This window comes from Mizuhopecten yessoensis, unplaced genomic scaffold (assembly GCF_002113885.1).
Source record: "Mizuhopecten yessoensis strain PY_sf001 unplaced genomic scaffold, ASM211388v2 scaffold716357, whole genome shotgun sequence".
NCBI classification, from domain to species: Eukaryota; Metazoa; Mollusca; class Bivalvia; order Pectinida; family Pectinidae; genus Mizuhopecten; species Mizuhopecten yessoensis.
In genome coordinates this window covers 942495-969853 of record NW_018480076.1, presented here as the reverse complement: position 1 = coordinate 969853, position 27359 = coordinate 942495, and the positions used below count along the sequence as shown (strand labels likewise).

The window sequence follows — 27359 nt, the reverse complement described above, 5'->3', positions numbered from 1 at the left end:
CCCGACCCCCCCATGTTGCAGTGTTAGTATTGATTGTATGTTAGATGTATTAAGTTATTTCAAATCCACAACAACAAGAAAAACATACCGGTAATATTTTTTTTTTTTAAATACTGCAAACAAGAGGGAACCCTTCTTTAAAACCTCTGAGATTAATATCAGGCACTTTTTGTTTATCTCCGCTTAACATGTTTATTTTTCCCTAAACATGCAACTGAAAGCTATGTTCATATGAAAAGTCATAATTGATGTTACCAAAATTTTGATTATTTATGAATCTCCTAGAATAATAAAAAAAAATCTCACGAAATCAGCTAACGTAATTCTCTCCTCGTACAGCTGGGTCTCTGGCTGCCCTGCTGAGTACTTACGGGGCATTATCGGAGAACGTGATGACCAGTTATACCCTTCAGATACTACGAGGAATGGCTTATCTCCATGACAACCACGTTTTACACAGGGATCTCAAAGGTATGTTGTTTACCCATGGTCTTCGTTATTCATGTTGGTAGTTTGAGTTTTAACTATCACAAATCAGAGATTTGATCAAGGTACTACTTGAGATTATCCTTAGAATTCTGAATTTGTGTGCAAACCTGGTCATATTCTGTACATTTAAATGTTGAAAATAATTTAGAGTCAATCTTTTCTATCAGCAGTAGGCTCATGTGGAGTAAATACTCTATACTGGGAAATGTTTGCCTAGTCAAACTTTTGCCCTTCATTTGTAAAAACCATTTTTGCTGATGTTAATTTTGCCTCCTTATATAGTTACCTAACAATGTTTGGTAAACTGTGAACTAATATTTACTGTCATTATAAATTTGCCATTATAAGAGTAAGTGGAAATGGCGAAAGTCAAAATGTGGCAAAAAGTTCCTGGTACATTTGTTTACCTATTCCGTCTTTGCGTATTGCAGAGTTATCTTCACTTGGGAGCAGGTATTGATTGTTACGTCACTTGTTTGTGAGAGTAACGTCATCAATTTTTGAGAAAACGACGTAATTTTCTCACACAAACCAATGACGTAACAATCAATACCTGCTCCCAAGAGAAGATAACTCTGCAATACGCAAAGACGGAATTACATATGGATGATACCTCAATGAAACATCTCATAATGTTGAAAACTCCGTGTTGTATATTAATGCAAGGTAATGCTATCTTTAAAGTTTCCTGTATCCTATGACACTTGCATGACATGACTATCTGTCTGTACAGGAGCCAATCTGTTGGTGGACAGCACGGGACAGCGGTTGAGGATCGGAGATTTCGGGGCAGCCGCTCGTCTCGCTTCCCAGGCCACAGGTGCAGGAGAGTTCCAGGGACAGCTGCTGGGAACCATTGCCTTCATGGCCCCAGAGGTAACACACCATGAACATTTCTCTTCGTTGATCTTGTTGTTATACGCTCAATCCTTTACCAAATTGTAATCTGATATTTGTACAGCTTAAAGTGCTTCAGTGCACGAGAAACAACATTTTCACAGACAAAAGGTTTAATCAATAAATTGTTAAAATAAGGAAATCTCCCGTTTGAACATAACTGAAAGCTTGTTATTATTATATCAGATATGAGATTTGTCAGATTATAGGTAGTATTTTAATGACTATAGTTGTAGTTGCAGTTTGCTGTATACCAAGAAACTATCGCCAAGACAAATATTCATCCTTTTCCGATGAAATCCATGTTTGCCCAGTGTTATTTTCACCCTTCATATGTAATTACTATATATTGCATGTTGTGAACTAGAATTCGCTGTCATGATAAATTTGCCCGCATTGGTGTCGGGCAATACATGTTCGAGTGGATGTATACAACCGTACAATGTAATGGTGCTACCTGTGAGATAAAGTCATGTCTGGTATTGCTGTTATTATATACATGTAATTGTTCTTAATATGTTATAATTTCTATTAAAAAATACCTGTGATTATTCAATATTAATGTTCAATTTGCTCCCTGAAAACTATACAAAATGGCAGTGAGGATGGAAAATGACATAAAATTACCATAGTACAAAATCAGGTCAACATATTGTAGAACTCTTTCTGGTTTCAGTTTATCAATTTGATTAATGGATAATAGCAGATGTGTTTCAGCCAAAACAAGTTGTGCCATACAAGGAGTATGACACCACATCCTTTCTAGTAGGAATAATTAGGTATGTAATAACGTTGAATCTTTATCAATATTTATATAGGTTTTAAGAGGTGAGAACTACGGCAGAGCATGCGACATATGGAGTGTGGGTTGTTGTATGATTGAGATGGTCACAGCCAGGCCTCCCTGGGGAGCTAAGGACATCTCCAACCACCTAGCTCTAATATTCAAGGTCAGTTTGGTACAAAGAGCTCAAAATAGCAACATTGTACGAATCGTCTTGGAATATGAATAAGCACAATTGATGAAAACACTCAAAAAAATGTGAAGGGATCATTAAGAAATGTTTATTTTGTAGTAAATTAATTTTAATTATGATATTAACAAATAAAAATTCCCTCTAAATATCATGTACTGTAACATTATCTCCCTTGTTGTAGATCGCTACGTCACAGGAGCCACCCCCAATCCCAGAAAACATATCACCACCAATGCGAGATCTCATGCTGCGGTGTTTAGAGCAGAAGAAAGAGGAGAGACCCTCAGCTAAAGACCTGCTCATCCACCCACTATTTACCCAGTACATGTCGCAGAAAACCCTGCATGTGTCCAACCTATAGCAGGGGATCCTCAACTTACCATGGTTACCAACTGTTCGCTACCAATCCAGTACCACACTCTTCATAATCAGAGGTTTTATTATTTTGTGTGGCATCACTTTTTGGGAACAAATTTTAGCATAAAGGAAACCTATTTCCAGTGTATGAAAAATTCAAATGTTTGTCCAATTTAACTGGAAGCGGTATGTTTTAAAAATTTGTTGGAGAAAGGGAGATAACTGGAATCTTATGTTCTGTCAATTCAATTGAAAACAAGCCACAGTGTACAGTTTATTTTGTAAATAAGATCTGTGATGAACAAACAGCTCAAGAAGGAGAGATCTGTAGTCTTATAACGTAATCTCACGGTACAAGTGGTGACAGTCAGTATACAGAGGTTTCCTGAAATGCAGGGAGGTGACTGTAACAGCAGATCAACTTCATCTTCATATGATTCAAGTTCACCATCAATGCTGAGGATTGTGGATGTTAATACATAATGCTAGAGGACTGGGTGTGAGAGACTGAAGAGGATTCCGAGATGTGTCACAAAATATCATGTATCAGTCACTGTAAGGGCATGGTCACTGATCATTAACCAATCAGGGACTGTAGTTAAATAGGGCTAACCAATTATTACATGTATCTTAATTCTTATTGTACATGTCGAAAAACATTAATTTTACCTACTTGATTGATTCAAAACACATTTTATAGCATTTCTCTCATTATATTTCTCTAAAGTAAAAACATTCAATAATTTAATACAAAAGATGGTGCTTTTGTTTGTTAAACATTGTTATTTGTTATCAATAAAGTTGAATTGTTTAAAAAGGCATAATGAATTGTAAATTTTCCTATTTAAAATGTCATTTAGATACGCATTTGCCGTGTATGTGTAATGTGTATAACATGTGTACAGTCTGTGAAGACATTGACATGAACTATTGATGTTTTCATATAAAGTAGTCACACAACAGACATGTATGTATGTTCTACAAAACTTAGATATTGATTATATGTTTCCACCAAATATTTTTATAAGAATTGATGAAATTGTTTATATTTTTTCATCAAATGCTGTCAATCACTGTAATAGACTATACATTGTTGATATATATGATATACCAGATCTATTTAAAAATATATTCAAAAGTGCTTTATTAGAATCCAATCTACGGTATATATTTTAACCAAAGGGCTTTTATCACTTAAAATTTACATTTTACTTCAAAATCAAGATATGCTTACAGATGTATTGAAAGAAAAAATATTTTGCAACTATTAGTACCCTATACATCAAATGAAGGCCTCGTTTAATTGCCAAAAGCTGTTGTTTTTTATATCAAATATTTTTTCCATTTTATACCAACTTAAATACATTTACAATTCAGATGAAATTTTGTTAATTGACTACACAGTCACAGTTACACGAATATGAAACAGAACATGATTTAGAATACATTTATATAGGAACACATTAAGGGCACAATTTTCATACAAAATCTATTCTGTTTGATCAGCTGGTATTTGAGATTGTAACTTTATATGACTTAAGTTTTTGCCTTGTAACATAAAACAAGGTTTAAATTGTTTGTTAACTACTGAAATAAGCTTACATAGGTACATATATATACATTGTGCATGCAGTTCTTATATATAAAGTTAATTTCATGACATCAACGTATTGATCTGATAGAGTTCATATGTGCAGATGCACAGTGATTTTAATTTCACTTGTTCAAATTTTCACATATCAGCATTTTAAGAAAACAATTTACCAAAAATATATTTTGAGAAATATGTTATTCAAATACACATGTACAGTGATTTTATTTCCACTTGTTCAAATTTCCACATATCATCATCTTCAGAAATTGGACTCGTCCCTATATATGGATAAAAAGATCATTTGGGAAAAAAAAAGTAGTTTTGATATGTATAGAAAATAATAATCGTTGTTACTATACATATACTGTGTATTATATACCTGTATGATATAAACAATACCGGGAGATCTAACCCTGTAGTGCAGAGTATTCAATGAGTACCCATTCAATGTATTCCTAGAGGAATTCTCAAGTAAAGTAAAATAAAAAGTTACGACGAACAGACAACTGGAGTAGTTGGTAACTTAGATGGTGTATTATGTACATGTATGATGATATGTAGTACCAGGGTATGTAGTACATATAAGTACAAGTAATCACTTTTGAAATATGCTGCTGTAATCGCATATCCCTAGGTTAGCTTGTAACCAACCCAAGGCTAATTATTGTACAAAATTCATCTTGAATACATAAGGTCAAGTGAATTAATAGAAATAATCTAGATGTAGTGAGAAAATCTATACTGTAGTTGTTCGTGTAAACACAGTGTGAAAAACTTGAAGGATGTTTTGTATATACATGTACAATCTAGTATATAAATGTACATAGATATGTATTATTAGTATATGCATTACAATGATTAGCACAAAATCTTTACATCTTCTTTACTCAGATAATCAAATCAAATGCTCAAGTCAACCCACCGTAAGAACCGTTTCTTGGTATATTTTTTCAAAACAGTTTTAACATATTGTTATTCCACAAACCAATGCCTCCGACTTTCTTTTCAGTTTCATTTGCTTTGAATGTTAACCCAGTACAAGAGTACATGTGTAGAAGTTTTGAGATGCTTATAATTAGTTTTCATCACAGATGTATTATTTTTTGTCATTATCATTTCTATTAACTCGTTCACCCCTGAAATTCCATGATGAGCTATTCCAAACTTTGAATTGAAAGAGTTCAAATGTGTTTTTAGGGGTTAATCCTGAGCAGTACATTAAACAGTCATAGCGCAAGTAGATTTTTACTGCAGTGAAGTGCTTGTTTATACATGTACTAATGTAAACATGCCAAAGATAGTTATTTGTTAACTCAAAACAATATCTACAGTTGGAAAGTTCTTGGATATTGATATATGCTATGAAAAAACCCAAAACGAAAATCAGCATTAATTATATGAGTTAGTGTGTTATAAACATTTTGATTGGTTAATAATCATGTGTTATTGGACATAAACCATGCATCTACTTGTCTCCAAAATTGTATGCACATGCAACATTCTCCCCAGAGCCTGTTTTGTGCATTGAAATTGTAAACAAAGTCAGAGTAGCATAAATGCTAATTTCGTTTTAATGCAAACAGTAATTAACAGTTATTTTGAGAGCTTTCAAAAACATCTGTTTCTTTTGACAAGCATATAGTCCAAGCAGCCTCTGTTGGTAAATTTGTCCAGCCTTTCTCCTCCACATTTTATATAGTACCATAATACAAACACAGACCAATGTAAATTATTTCTTTAGTAATAACAGAACATCATCAGTGCATGCTTTGTGATGCCTACTGGGAAACCCTCACTCCAGTGCTTGTGTATAAGCCTTACTGTCACATTTCACTGCCATTACGATAGAATCTTCCTCAGATATAAATCATGTATAAATGATAAAAAAAACAAATTTGCTCAATACCAAAATCATATCATTTACTTGGATATGTTTATTGATTTGTATTAATATCTTGTATTTATAAATATCTTGTAAATAGTTGATGATTTATGGTGACTCATACTCACCATTTCCCAATTTTTTCACTCTTCCAGTCAAAGTATTTGTTAATTATCAAAGCATCAATGTACTTAAATGCATTATTCACATGTTTTGTGTAAACAATAGTTTATCTCATTGAAAGGGACTATCTCACAGGACAAGAGTTTTTACTGTAAATAACTGTGTACAGTTTTATTGACCAGGCCTGGTCAATTCTAATGGATTAACCCTGAATATTTTGTTTGAAACGCCCAGTACAATTTTATTCAATAATCCTGTACAGTTTTATTTAATGACCCCATACAGCTTCATTGAATATACCTGTACAATTTCCTTGAATAACCCTGAATATTTTTAATAATAAACCGATACAGTTTCATTGAATAAACCAGTACAGTTTTATAAAATAACCCTATACAGCTTCATTGAAAAACCCTGTACAGTTTTATAAAATAACCCATACAGCTTCATTGAAAAACCCTGTACAGTTTTATAAAATAACCCATACAGCTTCATTGAAAAACCCTGTACACTTACCTTGAATAACTCTGTATAGTTTAAATAATAAACCGGTAGTTTTATTAAATAACCCTGTTCAGTTTTATTGAGTAACCCGTTATAAGGGTTAGTCTTGTAGGGTATCATATCCTACCGGGTGTAAAAAGAGTGTCCTGATAGAGGTGTGTAGTGGCTTTGTACGTAGCCCCAGGTAATCAGTCTGTACTGGTTGTGAAATTTGCTCATGGATCATGCTTGGTTTGATTCCATTATATAAATACTGGTCATTCCCTGTCTTTACTTCAGTACAAGGTTGTGATGTTGACATTAGGTTGTGACAGATATTAAAGATGAATGGTCTAAAATAATTCACCACTGTTACATTTCGCTTTCTTTTGTTCATAAACAAAGCTCAAATGTTACCAATCTTTTATCATTATCTTAATGTAAATCATTTTGAATAAATAAAATCTCATAGTAAAAGAACACATATAATAACTTTAAAAAAAACCACAACGGAAACTTCACCATATTAGCAGGTCATTGATTACGGGACAGATCCAATTCTATCACTATGTAATGGGTATTTTTTAATCCGTCACAACTTTTTGTACAACCTCCATTTCTTACATGACTGTTTGTGACATTTCTTTATATGTTTTCTATATGTTTTAGTTGTTTTGTTTTGTTTTGAAATTGATATTTTGATTTGAATTCTATACAGCTGGAACGGTTTCGATTGTGTGGTAAACTTTCTACTACATTTTGTACCAAAGGGTTTAGTATATTCTATAAAACGTGCAAATTTTTCAATTTTATCCAAAACATTGTGTAGTTTCTTGTCATTTTTGTTGTTGATATAAATTTGATCATTATTGTGTCTTTTTTTCAAAATTGAGGGTAAACACAGACTGCTGACATTTTTATGCATTTGTTATGTTGCACATACAATTTATCTGTTATTTAATCTGTGCAATCTGGAAAGTGTTTGTACTTCGTGTGTCCCATACATAGAGATCTCTAGTCATAGCCCAGGTTGCCATGGAAACATGTTTCCGTGTGTATACACTAGTCACAAGATGAGGGAGGGGGATGGAAGCAGAATTGTCAAGTTCATAAAACCCACAAGCTAGTGATGACCAAGAAAAAAACCCAGATCATTGCACCAATGCACCAATGCAGGTGATTGCAATTTACAACAACATAAAATNGGGGGGGGGAGCTATTGCGAGTCCTCATTTAAAACAATTGGCAAAAAAAAAAAAAAAGTTATTTCCAGGCAAGAAATTTGTTTAAAAGTTTTAGTGTCAATACCTGAACAGAAAAAATGCAGTTTGTGATGATGATATGTCGCACACAGTGTTAGCTTACGAGACTGACTGATGATGAAGTAGGACATACCTCCACGTTGTGTCATTTCTGTGCTTATATTTAGTTTTCAAAGTTTTAATTCCCCCCCAAAATAACATACATTGACAAGTCTGATTAAAAGATGCTCATTCCCTTTCGCAGCTAGTGAGTTCATGATTCTTGTTATTGTACAGGACTAAAAAGTGATGTGTGTGTGTGTGTTATTTATTGAGAGATATGAAAATTGCTCCTCCATCGGTAAACTAACTTGAACACAGATATTTTACTAAGGTTTTAAACATGTTAGCGTTTGTGTTATAGCGTTCTCATTGATGAGTTACTAGTACTTGTCCTTCAGCATTATCAATAACAAGTTATATGAACTGGTTCCTGTTAGTGTCCATGTTACACACAACACCTAGTGATTTCTTAGATTGAAGATCAAATATTTAAAAACAAAATGTAATATATACCTAGTAAGTTTGAAGATGTATCCAATTTGCCAGTCATCCTTCTGAAGTTTGAACAGATTTTTAACACTAAGCTTGACAGTAAAAAAAACTCAACGCCAGAATTTGACCTTTTATTAAAAAGAAATTGCAACATACCATCAAATTATGATGGTGTCTATCTTGGAACCAGTGTCATGTTTTATAAACAAGGTTATCTCCCCTTATACATTAGTTACTTACCTACCTCAGACTGGATAAAGGGGCCTTACCTTAGTAACACTTAAAACAGCTGTTCTTCAACACAACCACTGATCTATACCAGTCAGTTATATCACTACTATTTATATCACATTGGGTCATATCATTTATCAGTATGAGATCTAACGTTTTATTATAACATCATGAATCAATAGAATTTAGCACAGTAAATGTTATTGTCTGATGAAATATTTTTTATAGAATATATATTTGTATATCAGTTATAACCAGTATTTTTAATATACCTGTAAATGTTTTTATGTAAAATTTCTCACGTTAGAATTTACTATTAGATACTTGAATATTTAGTGAATATATACATATGCAATCATCATGATGGAGACAATTACTGATAAATAGAATGACAGTTGTGTGTAACATTGTAACACCAGATCTAGTGTGTGTGAAGAGTAAAACCTTAAAATGCTGAAACTCATCCAGACATGTATACATAAAAAGATACAATTGTTTTCCTCCCACACCACCAATGATTAGAGACACAGTAACATGATTCTGACCAATTTGTAATTCTGTGTTATGTCAACTGTATCTTTCTTCTATCGTGTGGGAGAATTTTACTTAAACCTCTTTCTGAGGAAGACAAATTTCAGTCTTTTGGGTAAGATTTCATAATTACAACTTGGTGTGTCCTGGACAGGAAAATCATCATTTTACCCTTGATATTGAAATTTCCTTGTCACTGTTACCAACAATTATATGTATTATATAAAAAATCTACAACTAGTTGTACTAATATATAAATATTGAAATCTCCCCAATGTAGTTTGATGTTTAGGGTGTTAATGCAACATGTCTTCCATACAATTAAATGTTAAATGTCATTGTATAGATATTGTATAGTGTACTACTACAGGTACATCAGATATAAAAAACAACATTAAAAACTGTCAATTTGGAATACCCCCAAAAAAAGATTCAGGAAGTAGAATTCTAGAAGATTTAACTGACAATTAATATAATGTCTATTATATTGAGGAATTATCTGTTGGTTTGTCACATTGTATTGCATAATTATTAAATTAAAAAGCAAGGACTAATCACTGAAATAATATTTAATGAATACATTCCATTTGAATTCACGCTGTACTAATCAAACATATGTATTTGATTTTTGAAACCATTTCTAGAGATGAAATTGCTGTAATTTACCTAATCCCTACATTTTGTCTTTAACCCTTTCAACACTACAGACCAAAATGGACTCGTCCAGAACAAAGCATGGTGGCGTCTACTAAAGCTACATAGGGGTGAAAGGTTAACCTTTTTAATCTAAATAAGCAATTTTTGCATCAAATTGTAGAAAGTAGAATCTAATCAAGCAATGTGCCTTAACAATGCTGTTCTGAACATAATGTGTCATTTTCATCTGCAAATTATTGTGTAGAATAAAGAATATACAATACCTACTTACAAGTTTCATTCCTGAGATCTGAAGTACATTCTTTTAACATTTTTCAGGGGATTTTTTTTTGACACTTTGTATCCTATAGAACTACAAATATGTTTGTATCTGGTTCTGTGACAGATTGGTCGTGACAAATAAAGAATCCAAGATTTATCCTTTCTTCTCGTTTTCTTTTTCATTAAGACTTGTTTAGGATGCCACCATAAATGTATATGACAAGCGTTTTAAATGTTAAGGAAAAACCTGACAATTGTTCCCATTATCAATTTTATACACTTTGTATGTGTAAGGGATTATAATAAAAATACAATATTAGGAGATAAAGAGGTGAACTTTCATTTATTTTCAAATATATTTTAAAATATTCATTCATTCCTGCTGATAAAAACCATTCTCATACTCAAATTCAGATTCTGTGCTTGAGCCTATTTTCTAACTTTGGGGAGGAAGTACCTTTTATAAATGCACACTTTAATTTTTTTTGGGGGTACCTAGGCTTGCCATGTAGCCAAGTAATATATATCCCCAGTAATATATATCCCCAAGTAAAGTGTTTTTTTATCCTTTTAAAAGAACTTAGTGACTTACAACTTAGAAAGGGTTTGAGCACATAACTTGAGTTTGAGAACTGTTCTGAGTGAATGAGTATGAATACAGACAGATCACCCTGGTCTATGTCAAAAAGGTAATATGATTGAAGAAGGCTAGTATCTATACACTTTTTATTTGTCTTCTTGTTTTTATTTGAAATGAAAGTTTTGACAGGAAATATTGCAAAATGGCACAGTCAGTTTCAGCCCAGGACTCTGAAGGTGAACTAGTCCATGGGCCCACAATTATTGCAGCGGTCAGCACTGGAGTTCTTTTTATTCTTGAATGAAATTGATGTACAAGTAATGCTTTCAAGTAACCATTGAATACTGAGGAGGGTTCTTTTTCTCCCATACGATAAAATGAAATATTTGTAGATGAGAAAAGTGATCTAGGCAAATATTAAAAGTTTAATGAACTTCAGATATCGAAAATGATTACATTTTCATATGCAATCTGAGTAAAAGATGTTGTTTTGTCATGGTAGTTCTAAATATCCCTTCCCCTCCAACCATTATTTTACAACTGTAATTTTATTTTGATATGAATGCACACACCAGGCATTAAATCCAGAATAAGTACAATAGAAACAGCCGATAGATCAGATCTGAAACAAAAGTATAACAGTGGCCGCTAAACCATAATTAGATACGGTATACAGTGTCTGGTAATTACAAAATATAGTACAAACCAGTTGATAAATTTCACTTTTCCATGTTAAACTTTCTAAAACAGTTTGAAAAATATATACACTTTTTCATGTTAACTTTTTATAACAGTTTGAAAAAAATATATACAATTTAGATAATTGTAAATCAAAACAAGATAATATATCTAACTTGCTTAACTTAATTTGTTATACATTGTAGCTGGGAAAAAATATAGAGACTGATCATTCTTCTATGCTGTTATCAAATTGTGGTGTGCAACCTTGTATTGGAAGAGTTGTCGTTCGTCAACAGGTGCTTTCAGGTGTTTAGGGGATTTCCTACCTATTAAAATATTCCGTTTGTTGTTCTGCTATCGTACGTTTTTGAGGAATATATTGATATATTTTAGATATACCATTAATTTTTAACTCATAATATGTTTTATACGTTTGTAATATATACAATACGGTCTTTCATTTAGATATTGATGATGAATGATCAGAATATATTTACGAGGTCATTTTGTTTGTCTGACACAGGAATTTCAAGATGGCGTTCACCTTTCACCAGCGTTAGATGTTTTATTTAAGACTTGCTCACTGGAATGTGCAGATAGAATGGAGGAAATCTCATGACAAAATCAACACTTGGTTGCCATGTAAGCATTTACGTGAAATGAGTCTAACATGCTTGTTTGCTTTAGGTCAGCCACTGAAACCTGACATCGTCTGCTTTGGTTTCCCTAACAACTATGACAACAACAATTTTCACTTCCAGTTTAAGTTCACAAAAGTGGTTATTTATGAAAAGACAGCGTGTTATATAACAGCATAATATGCATACATGTCGCATAAAAATGTGTGGTAAAATAAAGTTGTGGCTCTCAAACTTAATTAGGTTTTGCCCCGGGATTCCCTATTGAAAGTATTAAACCTGTAAAAACCATGTTTTCCCCGGGATTCCCTACTGAAAGTATCGAACATGTGAAAACCACGGTCTTACTGTATGCTTCTAGTAAGTTACCTTTGCATCAATGAACATATGGACGAATTATTTTAGTCAGAGTTTTCCATAGTAAGCCACTAAGGTACGTCTACATTGAGATATATATTCTATTGTGGTTTTCATCTAGGTCTACTACAGTATAGTATGTATACAATTTTAAATAGATCTACTGTCAGTAGTACTATACTGTAATGTTAGGCAAAGGATTACTTGCGATCTGTTTCCCGAATGTCTTTTAAAAATAGGGTAGGTACATAAACTATAGGCTATCCTTGAATATTTTTTATAACATATTTTACAAAGCAGTGAGTAGGGGTGTATTACTTCATATTTTGAGTACCAGCCTCAAGGCAGATTTATATATTAAAATGCTTGCCAATTTCAAGGTAATGGCCTTGAAATTTGTACGCCCCTGCCATAGTGAATACAGGTTTCCATACTTTCAGGTATGTCCTACAGCCATATGTCAGGTTAAAATTTTGTGGACTTGTCACTTTTCCTTTTCCTCAAAATAAATATAGATGGAGGCAGGTGTAGCAGGAGAGGTTTACTGGAAATGGTTCCGTGTTGTTTCACCTGAAATCCCGTTCACCCTAGGTTGTTTCGCCCTAAAACAAAAATATGAGGGCGAAACATTGTTTGGTATTTTCTTTCAATTTTAGTAGTTTTAAGTCACAAAATTAAAATCAATTTCATAAAAAAAGTGTTGACAAACGGCAGCTGTGAAAAGTCTGCTCTCACATACTCTACATGAAATATACCTAACACCAATGTAGAAAGTCATCAATAAGTTTATTTGATATATTTAAATATTAATTATTATATTAGTATATAAATAAGGAAAAAAACCATTTAGGGTGAACAGGATTTAGGGCGAAACAACCCTTTACCACTGGAAATACAGTAGGTATTTTTTATAAGCATTCTAAAACAGAGTTAAAGGTCCAAAGTCTTTGCATGTCCATTTTCTATGCTAAGATTTTTTTGTGCATTCTGAGCATTCACTGCAAATCTGCTGACATTGTCAGTATTTGGGTAGCAAATTTTAACAATTCTTTTATGTCATTGAGGTACTTACAGGAATTGAGATGAAAACATGTCCGTGTACTTTACTTGAATATCATCAAATGCCTATATTTTTTAACGTAGTTTTTGTATGCCACAACGTCTTGTCTGTTTACCAAAATGATGTGACTTATCGGTAACTATCTAGTTTTGTTTGTCTGGCTGTTCTACAAGCAATTATCAAAACATCCAAAATTATGAAATCCTTACATGTATAGAGTTTGTGAAGTTCCTTAGTTATTCTTAGTAAATGTCTAGATATATCCTATGCAAATCATTTCTTTCATAAAGTGTAGCAGATTTAAAAGTAAAAATATTCTGTCAACATCTATTTCCTGATATATTTCCGTAATTTTAACCATAGTGGTTTCACAGTATATAAACAGTGTGTGCTTTAAATAGACAGGCACAGAAACTGGGCACATAGTCATTAATGTGTCAATCATTGATGATAACCAATTTGCAATAAGTATATCATCTTTTATATACACTTATAATGAATTGTGTGATTAGAAAAAAATCCAGACATTATTTATGTGCTTTTTGTTGCAGATTTGTAGAATGGCCATATAGCTAAGGATGGATCAACCACCGTTTGATCTCCAGGGTTATAATCCACCCATTTCCTTGTGGCAGCTTGTTGAACAACATGTTCCCAAACATGAACAGGACGAAATCAAAAACCTGCTGGGGGAATCAATGGTGGACCAAAGCCTGGAGCTGCACCAGGAGGTATGCACATATCTAAAGTTTATTCTTAACCCTTTCACCAATGTAGACCATAATGGACTCATCCATATCAATGCACAGTAGAGTCTACTCAAGTAACATAGGGGTGAAAGGGTTAAACCTGAGAGTACTTGATTAAAATATTAGATACAGGGTAAATAAGGAAATAATCTATGAAATAACATAATCTCTATTTTAATGGCAAATTAGTTTGTGACCTGTTGACATTTCTGCATGAAAATAAGGGATAAAAAGTCATTATTTGAGAAATAATTGTTGACCATGAAGTGCAATATACATACTCAATGCTAATTGAAGCAATGATATGTATACAGTGTACTCATGTTAGGTCTATCGTTCTTACAATTCCCAAGATATCAAAAATATTGTCGTTTACATGTTTTGTGATCTGAAACATATTCAAATTATCAAGGCATTTCTACAACAAAAGCCAAGAACTATGTTTTAGAATACATGAATTTAATCTGAAAAAATGCATTTACAGATTGACTTATTACTTGAAATATGGAGAGACTACAGAGATGAGACAAATGGTACTCAACGTGTGAAGCTTCCGGAGCCCCCAGGACTACGGGACAGACTTGTACAGGAAATTAACTTCTTTGTGGAAAACATCCGGGACAAGGCCAAAAACAATGGAGTGTAGGTTTACTGACCTTTTTTACCTGTCCTATTGTGATAATTATGGGTGTTCAGACTATAACTTGCTGTCATTTTTCATAAAAAAATGTTGTAATTAGAAATAAAATAAAATACAAGGAAATGTGTAAGAGCCATTGTTGCTTATAGATTTCTGGGCTGATAAGTGAAGCTCTCGCTGCAAGAGCGGACACCAGGAGAGTTTGCAGGGCAATGATGACTTAATAAGTGTATTACAAATTCATAAGGATGTCAATTAGTGTTCACAATGCTACAGAGTACTCTAACCTCACTTTAGAAGGTTGTTGTATCCATTACAAGTTGAAGATCATATGAAATGTAACTATTTACCAGGGAGTATCTGTCTTGTTATTTTTTTACCAATGCTATGTATCGGATCAGCTACAGTGAATTGAATTTAGTGTGTTTATGATATAAGTTTATGTTATAACTTTTATAGCTTTTGTTACTACATTTTAACTAACATTTTGTTTTTATTTAATCTCCAGTAATCCCGACAGGTTTATTAAAGCCAAACACAACACAGAAATCATTGACTATGCCATGGATACTGCCCGTAAGTTAGTTTTCCTCAGATGTTTCAAGTACAAGGAATTATAAACAGTGTACAAAAATCTTACTAGTTTTTCTTTAATTGAACAAATTTTTGGAAGCCTGTTAAACATATGATAACTAAATCCGTTTAATAATGTTTTAATTACCCGATATTTATCATTGACTCTACGCTCCTGTGACCTGCTATGACTTTTAGGTTCAGGGTCCCGCTGTAGGTCCAGACCTGGGACTGCAATGTCGAGGGATGGGTCAGAAACACCAATGATTACCACACCTACAGGAAGTGACAGGTACCTTGTAATGATTGACAACATTCCAAAGAAATTACCTCTCTCATCTTTAAATAGTAAAAAAATGATTTGTTTGATATTGTAATTACCCATATCCAATAAATAATCGTATTTCACCTTATAGAGGTATGATATGAAAAAAGAAATTGCATATCAGAATCTTTAATAAATGGAAAACAAAAATCAAAGAAAATAACAATTAAAAAAATATTTATGTTGTTGTTTCCATTTAAAATATAAAGGATTTAAATGTCATATAAAATGAATGTTTTAACCGAAATATTTACAGCAATGTAATAAGATTTCTCTTCTTTTAAGACTAAGAATAAAAATTAATTATAATGAGATTACTTTTTATAGCAACGACTATAATATTTTGGCTAATAGCATAATCATCCCATGATATCCATCAACGCATGTATATCTTTTGAATTTCTGGTTTTCTTTCAGAATTTCTGCAGCATCTACACTGAGTGAAGAAATAGATTCAATGAATGATAAACTGAACATTTTACATTTTGATGAAGTTGTACAACATTTAAGGTAGATACAGTTTTACTCATGTTTGTTTTTCTCTTATGTTTTTTTTGCATATTTGAACTGATTTGCTGAAATTTTCACAGTGAAGGATTTTATATTTTTACAATATCAATAACATAGTTGTCAAAAAATATTCAGTATGTAGTTATAAGTAGCTGATCAATCTGTTTTTGAGCATATTTTTCACTGATTTTGTATTGATGTGAAATTCATAGAAATTTCACAGTACAAAAATTTTACTATTACCGGATTGATTTTTGTTAGAACACCAAGGACAAGGACAGAATGTTCAGGAACAGTCTGTACATAACTCAGCTACTGTAATGTCAAGGCTATCCTGGTATATACTAACAGACTAGGATTTCTGATAGTTGTATTAAAAGAGAGTGCCTGATGTTTACAGGTCCACCTTAGAGGAGGAGGTTAGTATGTTGCTAAAGGACATCAGGTTTCTCCAGGACTGTCTTGACGATGAGGCAACCTATAGGGCAGAGGTCAAGGGCACCTTCTCCCGGGAACCCACCATAGCAGGTCAGAGGTCCCCTCCAGAGTTTGTTAGAATTTGGAAATTGAAACACCCATTTTTCTTTCAAACTTAAATGTAAACTAGGAAAACACAGATTGATATCTTCTTACTGGAATATTGTAACTATATTCTTCAATACCGGAAAAGTTTTGCTGCAGTTTTACTGTTGGCCAGTCCCAATGAGGGCAAATATATTATTTAAGGGAATCTTGGTAAACCACAAACAATATATAGTAATAACATGTGAATGGCCAAATTAACTCCAGGCGAACATAGATTTTATGTGCAAAGGGCAAAATATTTGACGGGGCGAAAGTTTGCCGACATATACAACATTTATTTTCATGGTGATGTCAAAGGTGAACAAGTATATTTTTGGTACAGGCTAAACTGGCTTATTCTTGGCTCAACTGATTCCTTTGATGGTCGACTTAACAATTTAATCTTAGTTGATACTTCTCATTGCAAATTGTAACCAAACAGGCATTTAGTTTTGCTCCAATTTACTAGACATAAAATGAACCGATATAACGACTAAATAATGTGATCACACTGATGTATACTTGTGCCCTCAAGCCAAGTTTGACACAATAGTTTATCATTGGTCAATATGTTTACTGGATTTTGTACTTTGCATAAAGTTTCTGGTCATGATGATGCTGATTCTTATGTAAGTAGCGTGAAGGCTCCTATATATAATTTATACACAATGTTCCATATTGTATTTTAAATGCGTACAATACCAAATATTGATGTCACAGATTTACAACAAGAGCGTTCCAAAATGGAGAAATCGTTGTTGGTTGATGGAATTCCAAAGAAACCTCCGCAAGTCAAGGCTCCATTTGCACCACAAAGTGTTAGGTTTGTACATCAAATTTATTTTTGTTTTAAGTGTTTAATTTGCTTTGATATCTAAATTATGTGTTTGTTTAAGTTGGAAATTATGCAATAGGGTACAATAGAAATCAACCTCTCAGCATAAAAACTAATTTCAACACTGATTTTTAAAAGTTTTAGTTATGCAGTTTATTATGCTAAGTGATTGATGTATTTCTGGCTTTTTGACAGGAGGCCCCAGCCTATAGCTCAGGATGCAAGGTCTCTTGCTGTTGGTGTTACTGTACCTCGAGGTCAAGGGAGTCCCAACAGCCCCAAAGGAACTAGAACTGATCAGTCACACCTTATGACTAGAGATGGAGTATATAGTGCTATTAAGAAACCAGAGACTTCCCTAGGGAGCAGACAAGGACCAATGAAAGCCTCACATTCTATAAGAATGACCGACAGTGTTACAGATAGAGGTGATAATAGTGCGCCTAATGAAAAAAATTACAGTTCAGATTCTCGAGAAAGTTCTGCTAAAAGTGCTGGAGGTAGAGTGAAGTCGAGACATAGAGATTTGAGTCCTGCGCGAGCCAAACTCGTGTCAGTAGATATGGCCTCGGGTAACATTACAGACTTGTCTCCCGATGCAAATATGCTTCCAACACCACCTTCATCAGCCAAATCTCAGCGACCTACATCTGCTCAAAAGTTTAGGAGGATGATCTTAGACTGTCGTGAAACATCATGAACATTGTTTATATAGGGTCTAAGTTTTGTTGAATAATTATATATTATGTCTTTCAAGGTCACCTTGCCTTATAAGATTTGATATTCATAGTAGCTGCCACTGTATCAGGTGTTGTGACACTACCTCTGTGTATTCATTCCCCAATGAGTGCCTCTCATTCCTTGCATGCAGAACATACCAGAGGCGATGTGCTGAATCCAAGTACATATGTTTGTGGTGAATAGGAATAATTAATTCAAGACAAAATTATTCTTTAGTGTGAATAGGTTATTATCAACCAATAGATATAAAGAAGGAAATGCTTGGCTTATCATAGTTGTTTTTCCGTTTTTCATTCTTGATTCCGTCCAAGTACTGATTAGTGTAATAAGATGAAGCCATTCATTTGAAATAGTGATGATTATAGAGTTTTGTTGAATTAGTGTGTATTACATGTAATGTAATTGTGTTTTATTAAGTATTTGTTTCGCCCTAGTCATCACTAGATTTATATACAACGTATGTGACCCAGGTATGTTTCAATAAGTATCATACCAGTTTAATCCATAGACATTTTATTTCATGAGACAGTATTGCAATCATATTAACCTATCTGCAGAAACCATTGCTATAAGAAATATAGGTGTTAATGTCACTATTTGGAATATCTTAGGTGTTGTACTTGTAGGTAAATGACTGTTTATAAAGTACCGTAATATACTTTGGGATGATATGTGGTCCTTACTAACAAGAACGTCATATTGACATTTGAGGGACAATGAAAAAACTCTTAAAGATTTATAACATTTGGATCAAGTCTACAACGTTATGCTTTGACAATATGTTAGATAATTAGTCATTATCTAGAGAGATAAAAATAGATTATATCAAGCCTTTAGATATTTCTGTCCATACAAATATTAGTTATTTTTATGCTCATGTTTAATAACTAATGTGACAAATACATGTACTTATTATGCCTTTGACCCCAAAGGGACTGACTCTGCTTAGTTCATTCAATAATAATAGAAGTTTGTACAGCATAATATATGCAATTATACAATATAATGCTTTATGAAGATGTGATTATTTATTTTTGTTGAAAGAATTTTCACTGGTGTGATTGGTTTGATTCATCAATACTATGACACAAATGTTAGTGTACAATTTGAAACCTGTCAAAACTGCAGAAATACAGCGAATACAGCCTGTAAAAATTGTTTGTGTTTAAAGTTTTTTCTTGCATACATATAATTACTGTTTACTACATGTACATAGTGCTAGATCGAGTACGTAACTGTTTCTGTTCAATGTCGGTCGTTTATGCCATTGATTTGGCAGGTGCTTGGAAAGTCACTGTGAAAAAATGCTAAAAACCTAGCACACTAGCTAACTATTTTCTTAAGTATTGATGCCAATGTTTTTAATAGATTCACAAAATAAATACATTAAAATTTAACCAAATGTTTACTCCTTTTAACCAGACATGGAGAAGTAAACAATGTAAAAATAGTTACATAAAAATACTAGCACGGAAAACCCTGAACTCAGAAATGGGACCTCAACAGGCAGAATATAGAGAAACAGGAAACCTGAAATAAGAAATGAGACTTCATCAGAGAAACAGGACCAATTAAATAACAAATGAGAGAGTGGCACGATTTACCCCCCAAAAAAGACACCAAAACACCCCAAAACACCCAAAAAACACCCTTAAACATCCAGTTAAGACCACAAAAAATCTTCAACAGACAGAAGAGAGAAGAGACAGGACACATGAAATAAGAAATGAGACCTCAACAGGGCGGAGACTGAAGAAAAAGTCAACATGAAATAAAAAATGAGACCTCAACAAACTGAAGAAACAGGACACATGAAATAAGAAATGAGACCTCAACAGGCCGGAGACTGAAAAAAAGGAAACATGAAATAAAAAAAAAATCAAATCAACAGACAGAGGAAACAGGACACGTGAAATACAATATGAGCCCTCAACAGACCGAAGAGAGAAGAAACCGGACACATGAAATACAAAATGAGACCTCAACTGACCGAAGAGAGAAGAAACAGGACACATGAAATACAAAATGATCATGAGACCTCAACAGACCTAAGAGAGAAGAAACAGGACACATGAAATACAAAATGAGACCTCAACTGACCGAAGAGAGAAGAAACAGGACACATGAAGTTCAAAATGAGACCTCAACTGACCGAAGAGAGAAGAAACAGGACACATGAAACACAAAATGAGACCTCAACAGACCTAAGAGAGAAGAAACAGGAAACTTGAAATAAAAAATGAGACCTCCACAGGCCGGAGAAATAAGAAACATGAACTAAGAAATGAGACCTCAACAGACGGAAGAGAGAAGAGACAGGACACATGGAATAAGAAATGAGACCTCAACAGGGCGGAGACTGAAGGAACAGAAAACATGAAATAAAAAATGAGACGTTAACAGGCCGGAGAAATAGGAAACATGTAATATAAAATGAGACCTCAACAGACTGAAGAGAGAAGAAACAGGACCAATGAGACTTCAACAGACGGAAGAGAGAGGAGACGGGGCAAATGAAATAAGAAACGAGACCTCTACAGACCGGAGACTAAAGAAAAAGTAAACATGAAATTAAAAAAATGAGACCTCAACAGACTGAAGAAACAGGACATAAGAAATAAGAAATGAGACCTCAACAGGCCGGAGACTGAAAAAAAGAAAACATGAAATTAAAAAAATCAAATCAACAGACTGAGGAAACAGGACACGTGAAATACAAAATGAGCCCTCAACAGACCGAAGAGAGAAGAAACAGGACACATGAAATTCAAAATGATCATGAGACCTCAACAGACCTAAGAGAGAAGAAACAGGAAACATGAAATAATAAATGAGACCTCCACAGGCCGGAGAAATAAGAAACAGGAAACATGAAATAAGAAATGAGACCTCAACAGGCCGAAGACTGAAGAAACAGGAAACATGAAATAAAAAAAATGAGACCTCAACAGGCCGGAGAAATAGGAAACATGAAATAAGAAATGATACATCAACAGACCTAAGAAAGAAGAGACAGGACCAATGAAATAAAAAATGATACCTCAACAGACCTAAGAGAGAAGAGATCAAGACAGGACCATGAAATAACAAATGGGACCTCAACAGGCCGGAGACTGAGGAAACAGGAAACATGAAATACAAAATGAGAACTCCACAGACTGAGGAAATAGGACATAAGAAATAAGAAATGAAACCTCAACAGACCGAATACTGAAGATACAGGAAACAAGAAATGAGACATCAACAGGCCGGAGACTGAAGAAACAGGAAACTTGAAATAAGAAATTAGGCCTCAACAGACTGAAGAAATAGGAAACATGAAATAAAAAATAAGACATCAAAAGACTGAAGAAACAGGAAACAGGAAATAGAAATAAGAAATGAGACCTCAACAGGCCGGAGACTGAAGAAATAGGAAACATGAAATAAAAAATGAGACCTCAACAGACTGAAGAAATAGAAAACAAGAAATAAGAAATGAGACCTCAACAGGCCGGAGACTGAAGAAACAGGAAACATGAAATAAGAAATGAGACCTCAACAGACTGAAGAAACAGGAAACATGAAATGAGACCTCAACAGGCCGGAGAAATAGGAAACATGAAATAAGAAATAAGACCTCAACAGATTGCAGATACAATACACATTTGGAAAAAAGGAAATACAACGTAGCAGAAACCTCAACCAGAAAAAGATATGGAAGAAGTCAATTCAGAAATAAAACAGGAGTTTATGAATACATCATGACAGTAAAGTCAACCTCTTGGGATCATAAAGGAAATCCGAATGGTCAATGTAGAAAAAATGGCAGTGACGTCAACAGACCAAAGATAGAGTAAATGCCTGTCAATACAGACACACAACACGAAAATGGAAATACAACCTGGTAAAAACAAAAAGAGGTATGGAAGATATGGAATCATGACAGGAAAATGGAAAAATTTAACAAAACAAAATTTCGGTCATGGTGACAAATTCACCAGGAAAATAGCAATAAATCGCGGCATAAATTATAACAAATCTGAAAGATATACAGCAAAAAAAGAAAAATAAACACGACAAAAACCTCAACCATTCAGAAACACGGACGCAATCTCAATAGTCCGGTTGGACGTACAAAATGAAAACGTAAATGCAACGTTGCAGCAAATTCAACCATCCATTGGCACATTTAATCTGAATGCGGGTACACATCATGAAAGCTGAAATGCAACATGGCAAAAACTTTCACGTGTCACAGACATTGAAGAAGTACCAGTCAAACGAAAGACGTATTTTGGTTCAAAATTTGATTGATTTGAATTTTGCGTTTTTAGGGTGTTTTTTTTTTGGCAATTCACAATTTTCCGTGGACCTTAACTCAAACATTTTTAGATCTGTGCAAAACTTTATTAAATCCAGCAAGAGATTTTGAGTTCAAATTGTAATAACAATTGTATATATTCATTGTCATTATTGTAATGTCATTTAAAATGTATATTGGGAGAAGGCGTTGATAAGTTGTGCCTAATCCCTTGTCTAATTTTGGCAATAAATATGTTTAAACTAAACCAGTCAATGTGAAAACAACAGGAAATGGAAATTATATATACAATATGACAAAAACAGGTGAAAATCCCGTCAATACGAAAACAACAGGAAATGGAAGTTATACAAGGACATGGACGAAATGTGAGTAAATATTAGTTATAGTGTAAACAATACCGGAAGCATGACAATCTTTCGCCTTCAGTGGATAAGTACAGTTTATACCATAAGCGATTTTCATCGTATTGATTGATATCCAAGCAATGTTCAATATTATATTTTTTTAATAGTTTGTTTTTGTGTCTAAAGGAAGATAAGTCCTTATTTCAATACAAGTACTGTAGTTGCTTATATGCGTGAAGTAATTGGAAGCACGGAAATGATTACTACTAAATGATCAAATTGACTGATTACTGTTGTTCTTCCATTAGAGTCGTTGAGCTCGAGGGAAGCTTTTCATTTACCGTTTTCTTAATAGAATTGTCCACTTAAATTGGTGAGTTTTTTCAATTAGAATGTTAAATTTTAGACAAAAACTCAAACATGATTAAAATATTAGATTTTTCTTCCGGGCGGAGTTAAGAAAGACTCATAGAGATATCAAGAGAATGTTAAAAATTATCCTTTATAAACATACGAACTGAAGATAAGCATGAAGGATGAAGTAAAAACAAATCAGTACTGGTATAACAAAAAGCAAAATCAGAACTTGAACAACTATTAACAGAGACTTTAACAAAAAAGAAAGGCATCATATATATTGACCCAAATAGCGCAACCATGTTCTCCGAAAGGGAAAGCGTCTCCGAACTCCAAGTGTGCCGCGGTCGATACATCAATCTATAGCTACTCTGCAACAACATGTCGAGAGCGGAACACATTCGAAGATGGTGGCACACGTTTTGGAGTCTCTATCACGATAGACACTGTGCTGTATTGGTCGTAGATCGTAACGTTTATGCTTAGGTTTGATAGAGAGGGGACAGTCATTGTCATGCTGCAGGGTAAATGTCACCATAGGAAGCGTAAGAAATGGGGTTTTGATGCAAATAATTTTTGAAAGTCCGGAGCAAAATTAGATGCTCTGTCATAGCTTGACAAAGGGACTTGTCGGTCTTGAAACGTTGCGACACATTTGATACGTACATCGTTGTGAAGAAAGTAAAACTTTGATATTACATTTTTCCAAACTGATGAATCTTATTGAAGAGATGCGAGTAGTTTTCGAAATTCATGTTATTCAAAAACAAAATATCACCGATATTCCTGAACGATATTGTAATCAGTAACAATACGGGAAAAAGAAACAAATGTCAAACAAAATGTATGTTGAAGCAGAAAGTAAGCATTTTACTGCACCGTATGTCGGTATCATCCATGTAGGAATCTTCAGTGCTATTCAAGGTCAAATGAGTCAAACATTCAAGTTTAAAGTGTTTCGGAACATATGTGGAATACAGCGAAAAGGGAAAAGTGTCTATAAAACTTTAAGATCAGTAACAAATAAATTGATTAGGGTATCTTTGATTGAAGTATCTTTTCTCAATTTTTAAATAACCTTTGTAAATTCGGATTTATAAGCATGCACAACATATTGGGGTTTTCAGCTTATATTGCCAATCTAAATATTTTGCTATGCAACCCATGAAATAAATTAAGAAATAATTTTATTAATGCACGGCATTTTATTCGAACGTATCAGTATGACGACCAATGAAGTAACCTTTGGTCATTTTCTAATCTCTTTATGACTTGCACTTAGTATAACTTATCGACATCACGTTTACATCAACAGTTTTAATAAAAGATTCCCTCAAATTCAATTTTTAATGTGATAATTCATCGTTGCGTGAGTATTTCATAGTTATATCATACATTGCACTCCATTTTGATTTTTTACATGTAAGTCTACAGTACCTATATTCTATATCTTTGTGACAATCGTCGTTATCACCAAACCTATGAGTAATCTGACGGTAACGGAAGTTATGCTGGAGCACGTGATATCGCTGGACCTTGCTGTTGTCCCATGATAATGGCTATTATCATTTATTAGGGGTGACAGACAGGTAGACAATATGACGTGATCATGAATCGACACCGGAACAAGGTAATGCTTATATTGTGTTTATACAAAGATATTATATAGACATGTTTGTTGTAGTTATCAGGAAATCAAACGATAATCTATGTCCACAATATAAATTTTACGACAGGTAAGTTATATCTGAAAGCTTCGGGTCAGCACACTCTATAGCGTATATGGTACATTGTGTGTATATAATTGGATATACTTTATAACATAGAAATGCAACTGACGAAGGGAGATAATTCTATAACTCGTGCCTTGTTCAGACCTCGACCTCACAACCTCCGGCACCAAGTCGCGTAGCAGAGAAATACCAGCAGCTGTGATCAATGAGATTCTGGAATCGCAATGGTCTAAAGCTCGATAAACTCGACCTCGACATAAACATAGTGATAAATCGATTGATGATACAAGTAACTGGATAGCAACATGTATGTGCACATAATACTATATATACGTATTTTGATGATGTCTTGGCAACGCAGTATTAAGTGCATACTTTAATCTATGAAAAAACATAACTCATAGGCTCTCACACATTTCATGACGTATTAAACAAAGCATTGCGGAAATGGAATTGTCAGTTTGACGAGTCATTTCTTACATGTATAACAACTTATTATACATACGCTTATAGCGTATCCGAAACGGCATTTGATTATACATACGCTTCACTGGTCATTTGTCTGACATCCGGTCTATTTTATAGAGGCTGATATATCTTTTAACCCACCTTACCCTTTTTGACGTTATATATATATCACATATTCCATATCATCTATTCGTTATCTGTTTTATTATTTTAACCCCCTTTTTATTTTTTATTATCTACACATACAATGCGAATGCTTTTAAAATAAGCATTTTATCTGATTTTATCTTCGCTATTCACATGCTTGTTAAAAAATAAGATAAATAAATAAATCACCATGGCCCTAAATGACCACAGCCGTCGATGGGCCGTTAAACATAAACAAACAGACAAACAAACAAATTGATGAAGGTGACAGGCAAGGGAACGTACCGTACTAGTCATCAAAACGTCACACATAAATACTTAACTGGATGTGATACATAACAATGGCACCTTTACTGTCTTTCTTTATATGTTTCCGAACACATTAGAAACGGTTGTCATCTTTGAACCTTATCATACCACTCTTTAGTCATAAATAGACGGAATGGTCATACGGTGCAATACATGTTTACTTTATTTGACTCTCTTTATCGACAAACTCCATTTTGAAATAGGTGTTTCCTTACTTGTTATTTATAATGGTTGTTATTGATACATACTTATGAAATAGTAATGACCGTCTTACTGTATCACCTGCCATGTTACTGCAGTAAACGTACATGCTTAAGCGGTAGTCGTATTCAGCGTTTTTCGCGCTTTTAAACATTTCGGTAATTTATAATTGCGGTGATTGAAATTTCTATACACGGGTTATCTATTGCATATATTGTGAGTGCAATAATACATCAATGGACTTATCTGTTATGATAAGATATTCCGCTAAAATGTGTGGCCGCTAAAATAAGTAACGTTACAGTATGCTGTTCTGTCGTGTCTGTACATCCTATTATATATAGATTTGCTGTATCATGTGTCAAATGGAATATATATCAAACGGGTACAAGTATTAACATTTTAAATGAGAGATTTATTATTGACCTGCGGTCGTAACATGTACATTTCCATAACGTATCAATGGCTAGAGATATTTTGAATATTGATTGGGAAATATTTTATGAGGACATAGGACAACATCTTGAAGCGTCATTTCACTCTATTGTTTTAAAACTTCATCAATAATAGTACGGCTGAGACCCCAGCGATATTTTGTTTTTTAAGGAAATACCATGATGCATTGTTTCAAAATTGTGAGTATAATTATCTTTTGTATACGTCCGGTTTGTTTCTTTATTCTTTACATCTCGCTAGTTATACTTCGTATAATTTCATCATTCCACGTACCATATGTTCACGGGCAGTTCTGTGGAATACACTAGAAAAACGAAGTAAAAAAGATATTATTCAAAATTTCAACCCTTTCACCACTGAAGACCATAATGGAATCACCAGTGGTGCTTAAGTTCAAAATAATGAAAATCCATGTCTGAAGTTCTCCAAAATATGTGAAAATAGAAAAAGGGTTAAGGTTCCAGTAAACCCTTTATAACGTTACAGTTTATAATCTGTGGCTGTAAT

The 27359-nt window shown here is 33.6% G+C and overlaps 2 protein-coding genes across 4 annotated transcripts in view; both read left to right on the top strand.

The window, feature by feature from the left end:
- Positions 1-8000, top strand: part of LOC110443661 (mitogen-activated protein kinase kinase kinase 1-like) — a 38063-nt gene extending 30063 nt beyond the window's left edge. For all 3 annotated transcript variants that reach the window (XM_021488017.1, XM_021488019.1, XM_021488018.1), the window contains 4 exons: positions 340-471; positions 1223-1365; positions 2205-2336; positions 2545-8000. In XM_021488017.1, the coding sequence (XP_021343692.1) occupies positions 340-471; positions 1223-1365; positions 2205-2336; positions 2545-2724 (587 nt within the window). In that variant the 3' untranslated portion in view covers positions 2725-8000. The remainder of the gene's footprint in view (positions 1-339; positions 472-1222; positions 1366-2204; positions 2337-2544) is intronic.
- A 4048-nt stretch (positions 8001-12048) lies between these two features.
- LOC110443672 (sodium-dependent lysophosphatidylcholine symporter 1-like) overlaps positions 12049-27359 on the top strand; it is a 53798-nt gene continuing 38487 nt past the window's right edge. The window contains exons 1-9 of the mRNA XM_021488035.1: positions 12049-12181; positions 14146-14325; positions 14828-14985; positions 15492-15559; positions 15755-15848; positions 16299-16391; positions 16792-16919; positions 17676-17778; positions 17986-18487. Coding sequence (XP_021343710.1) covers positions 14173-14325; positions 14828-14985; positions 15492-15559; positions 15755-15848; positions 16299-16391; positions 16792-16919; positions 17676-17778; positions 17986-18487 — 1299 coding nt within the window. The 5' untranslated portion in view covers positions 12049-12181; positions 14146-14172. The remainder of the gene's footprint in view (positions 12182-14145; positions 14326-14827; positions 14986-15491; positions 15560-15754; positions 15849-16298; positions 16392-16791; positions 16920-17675; positions 17779-17985; positions 18488-27359) is intronic.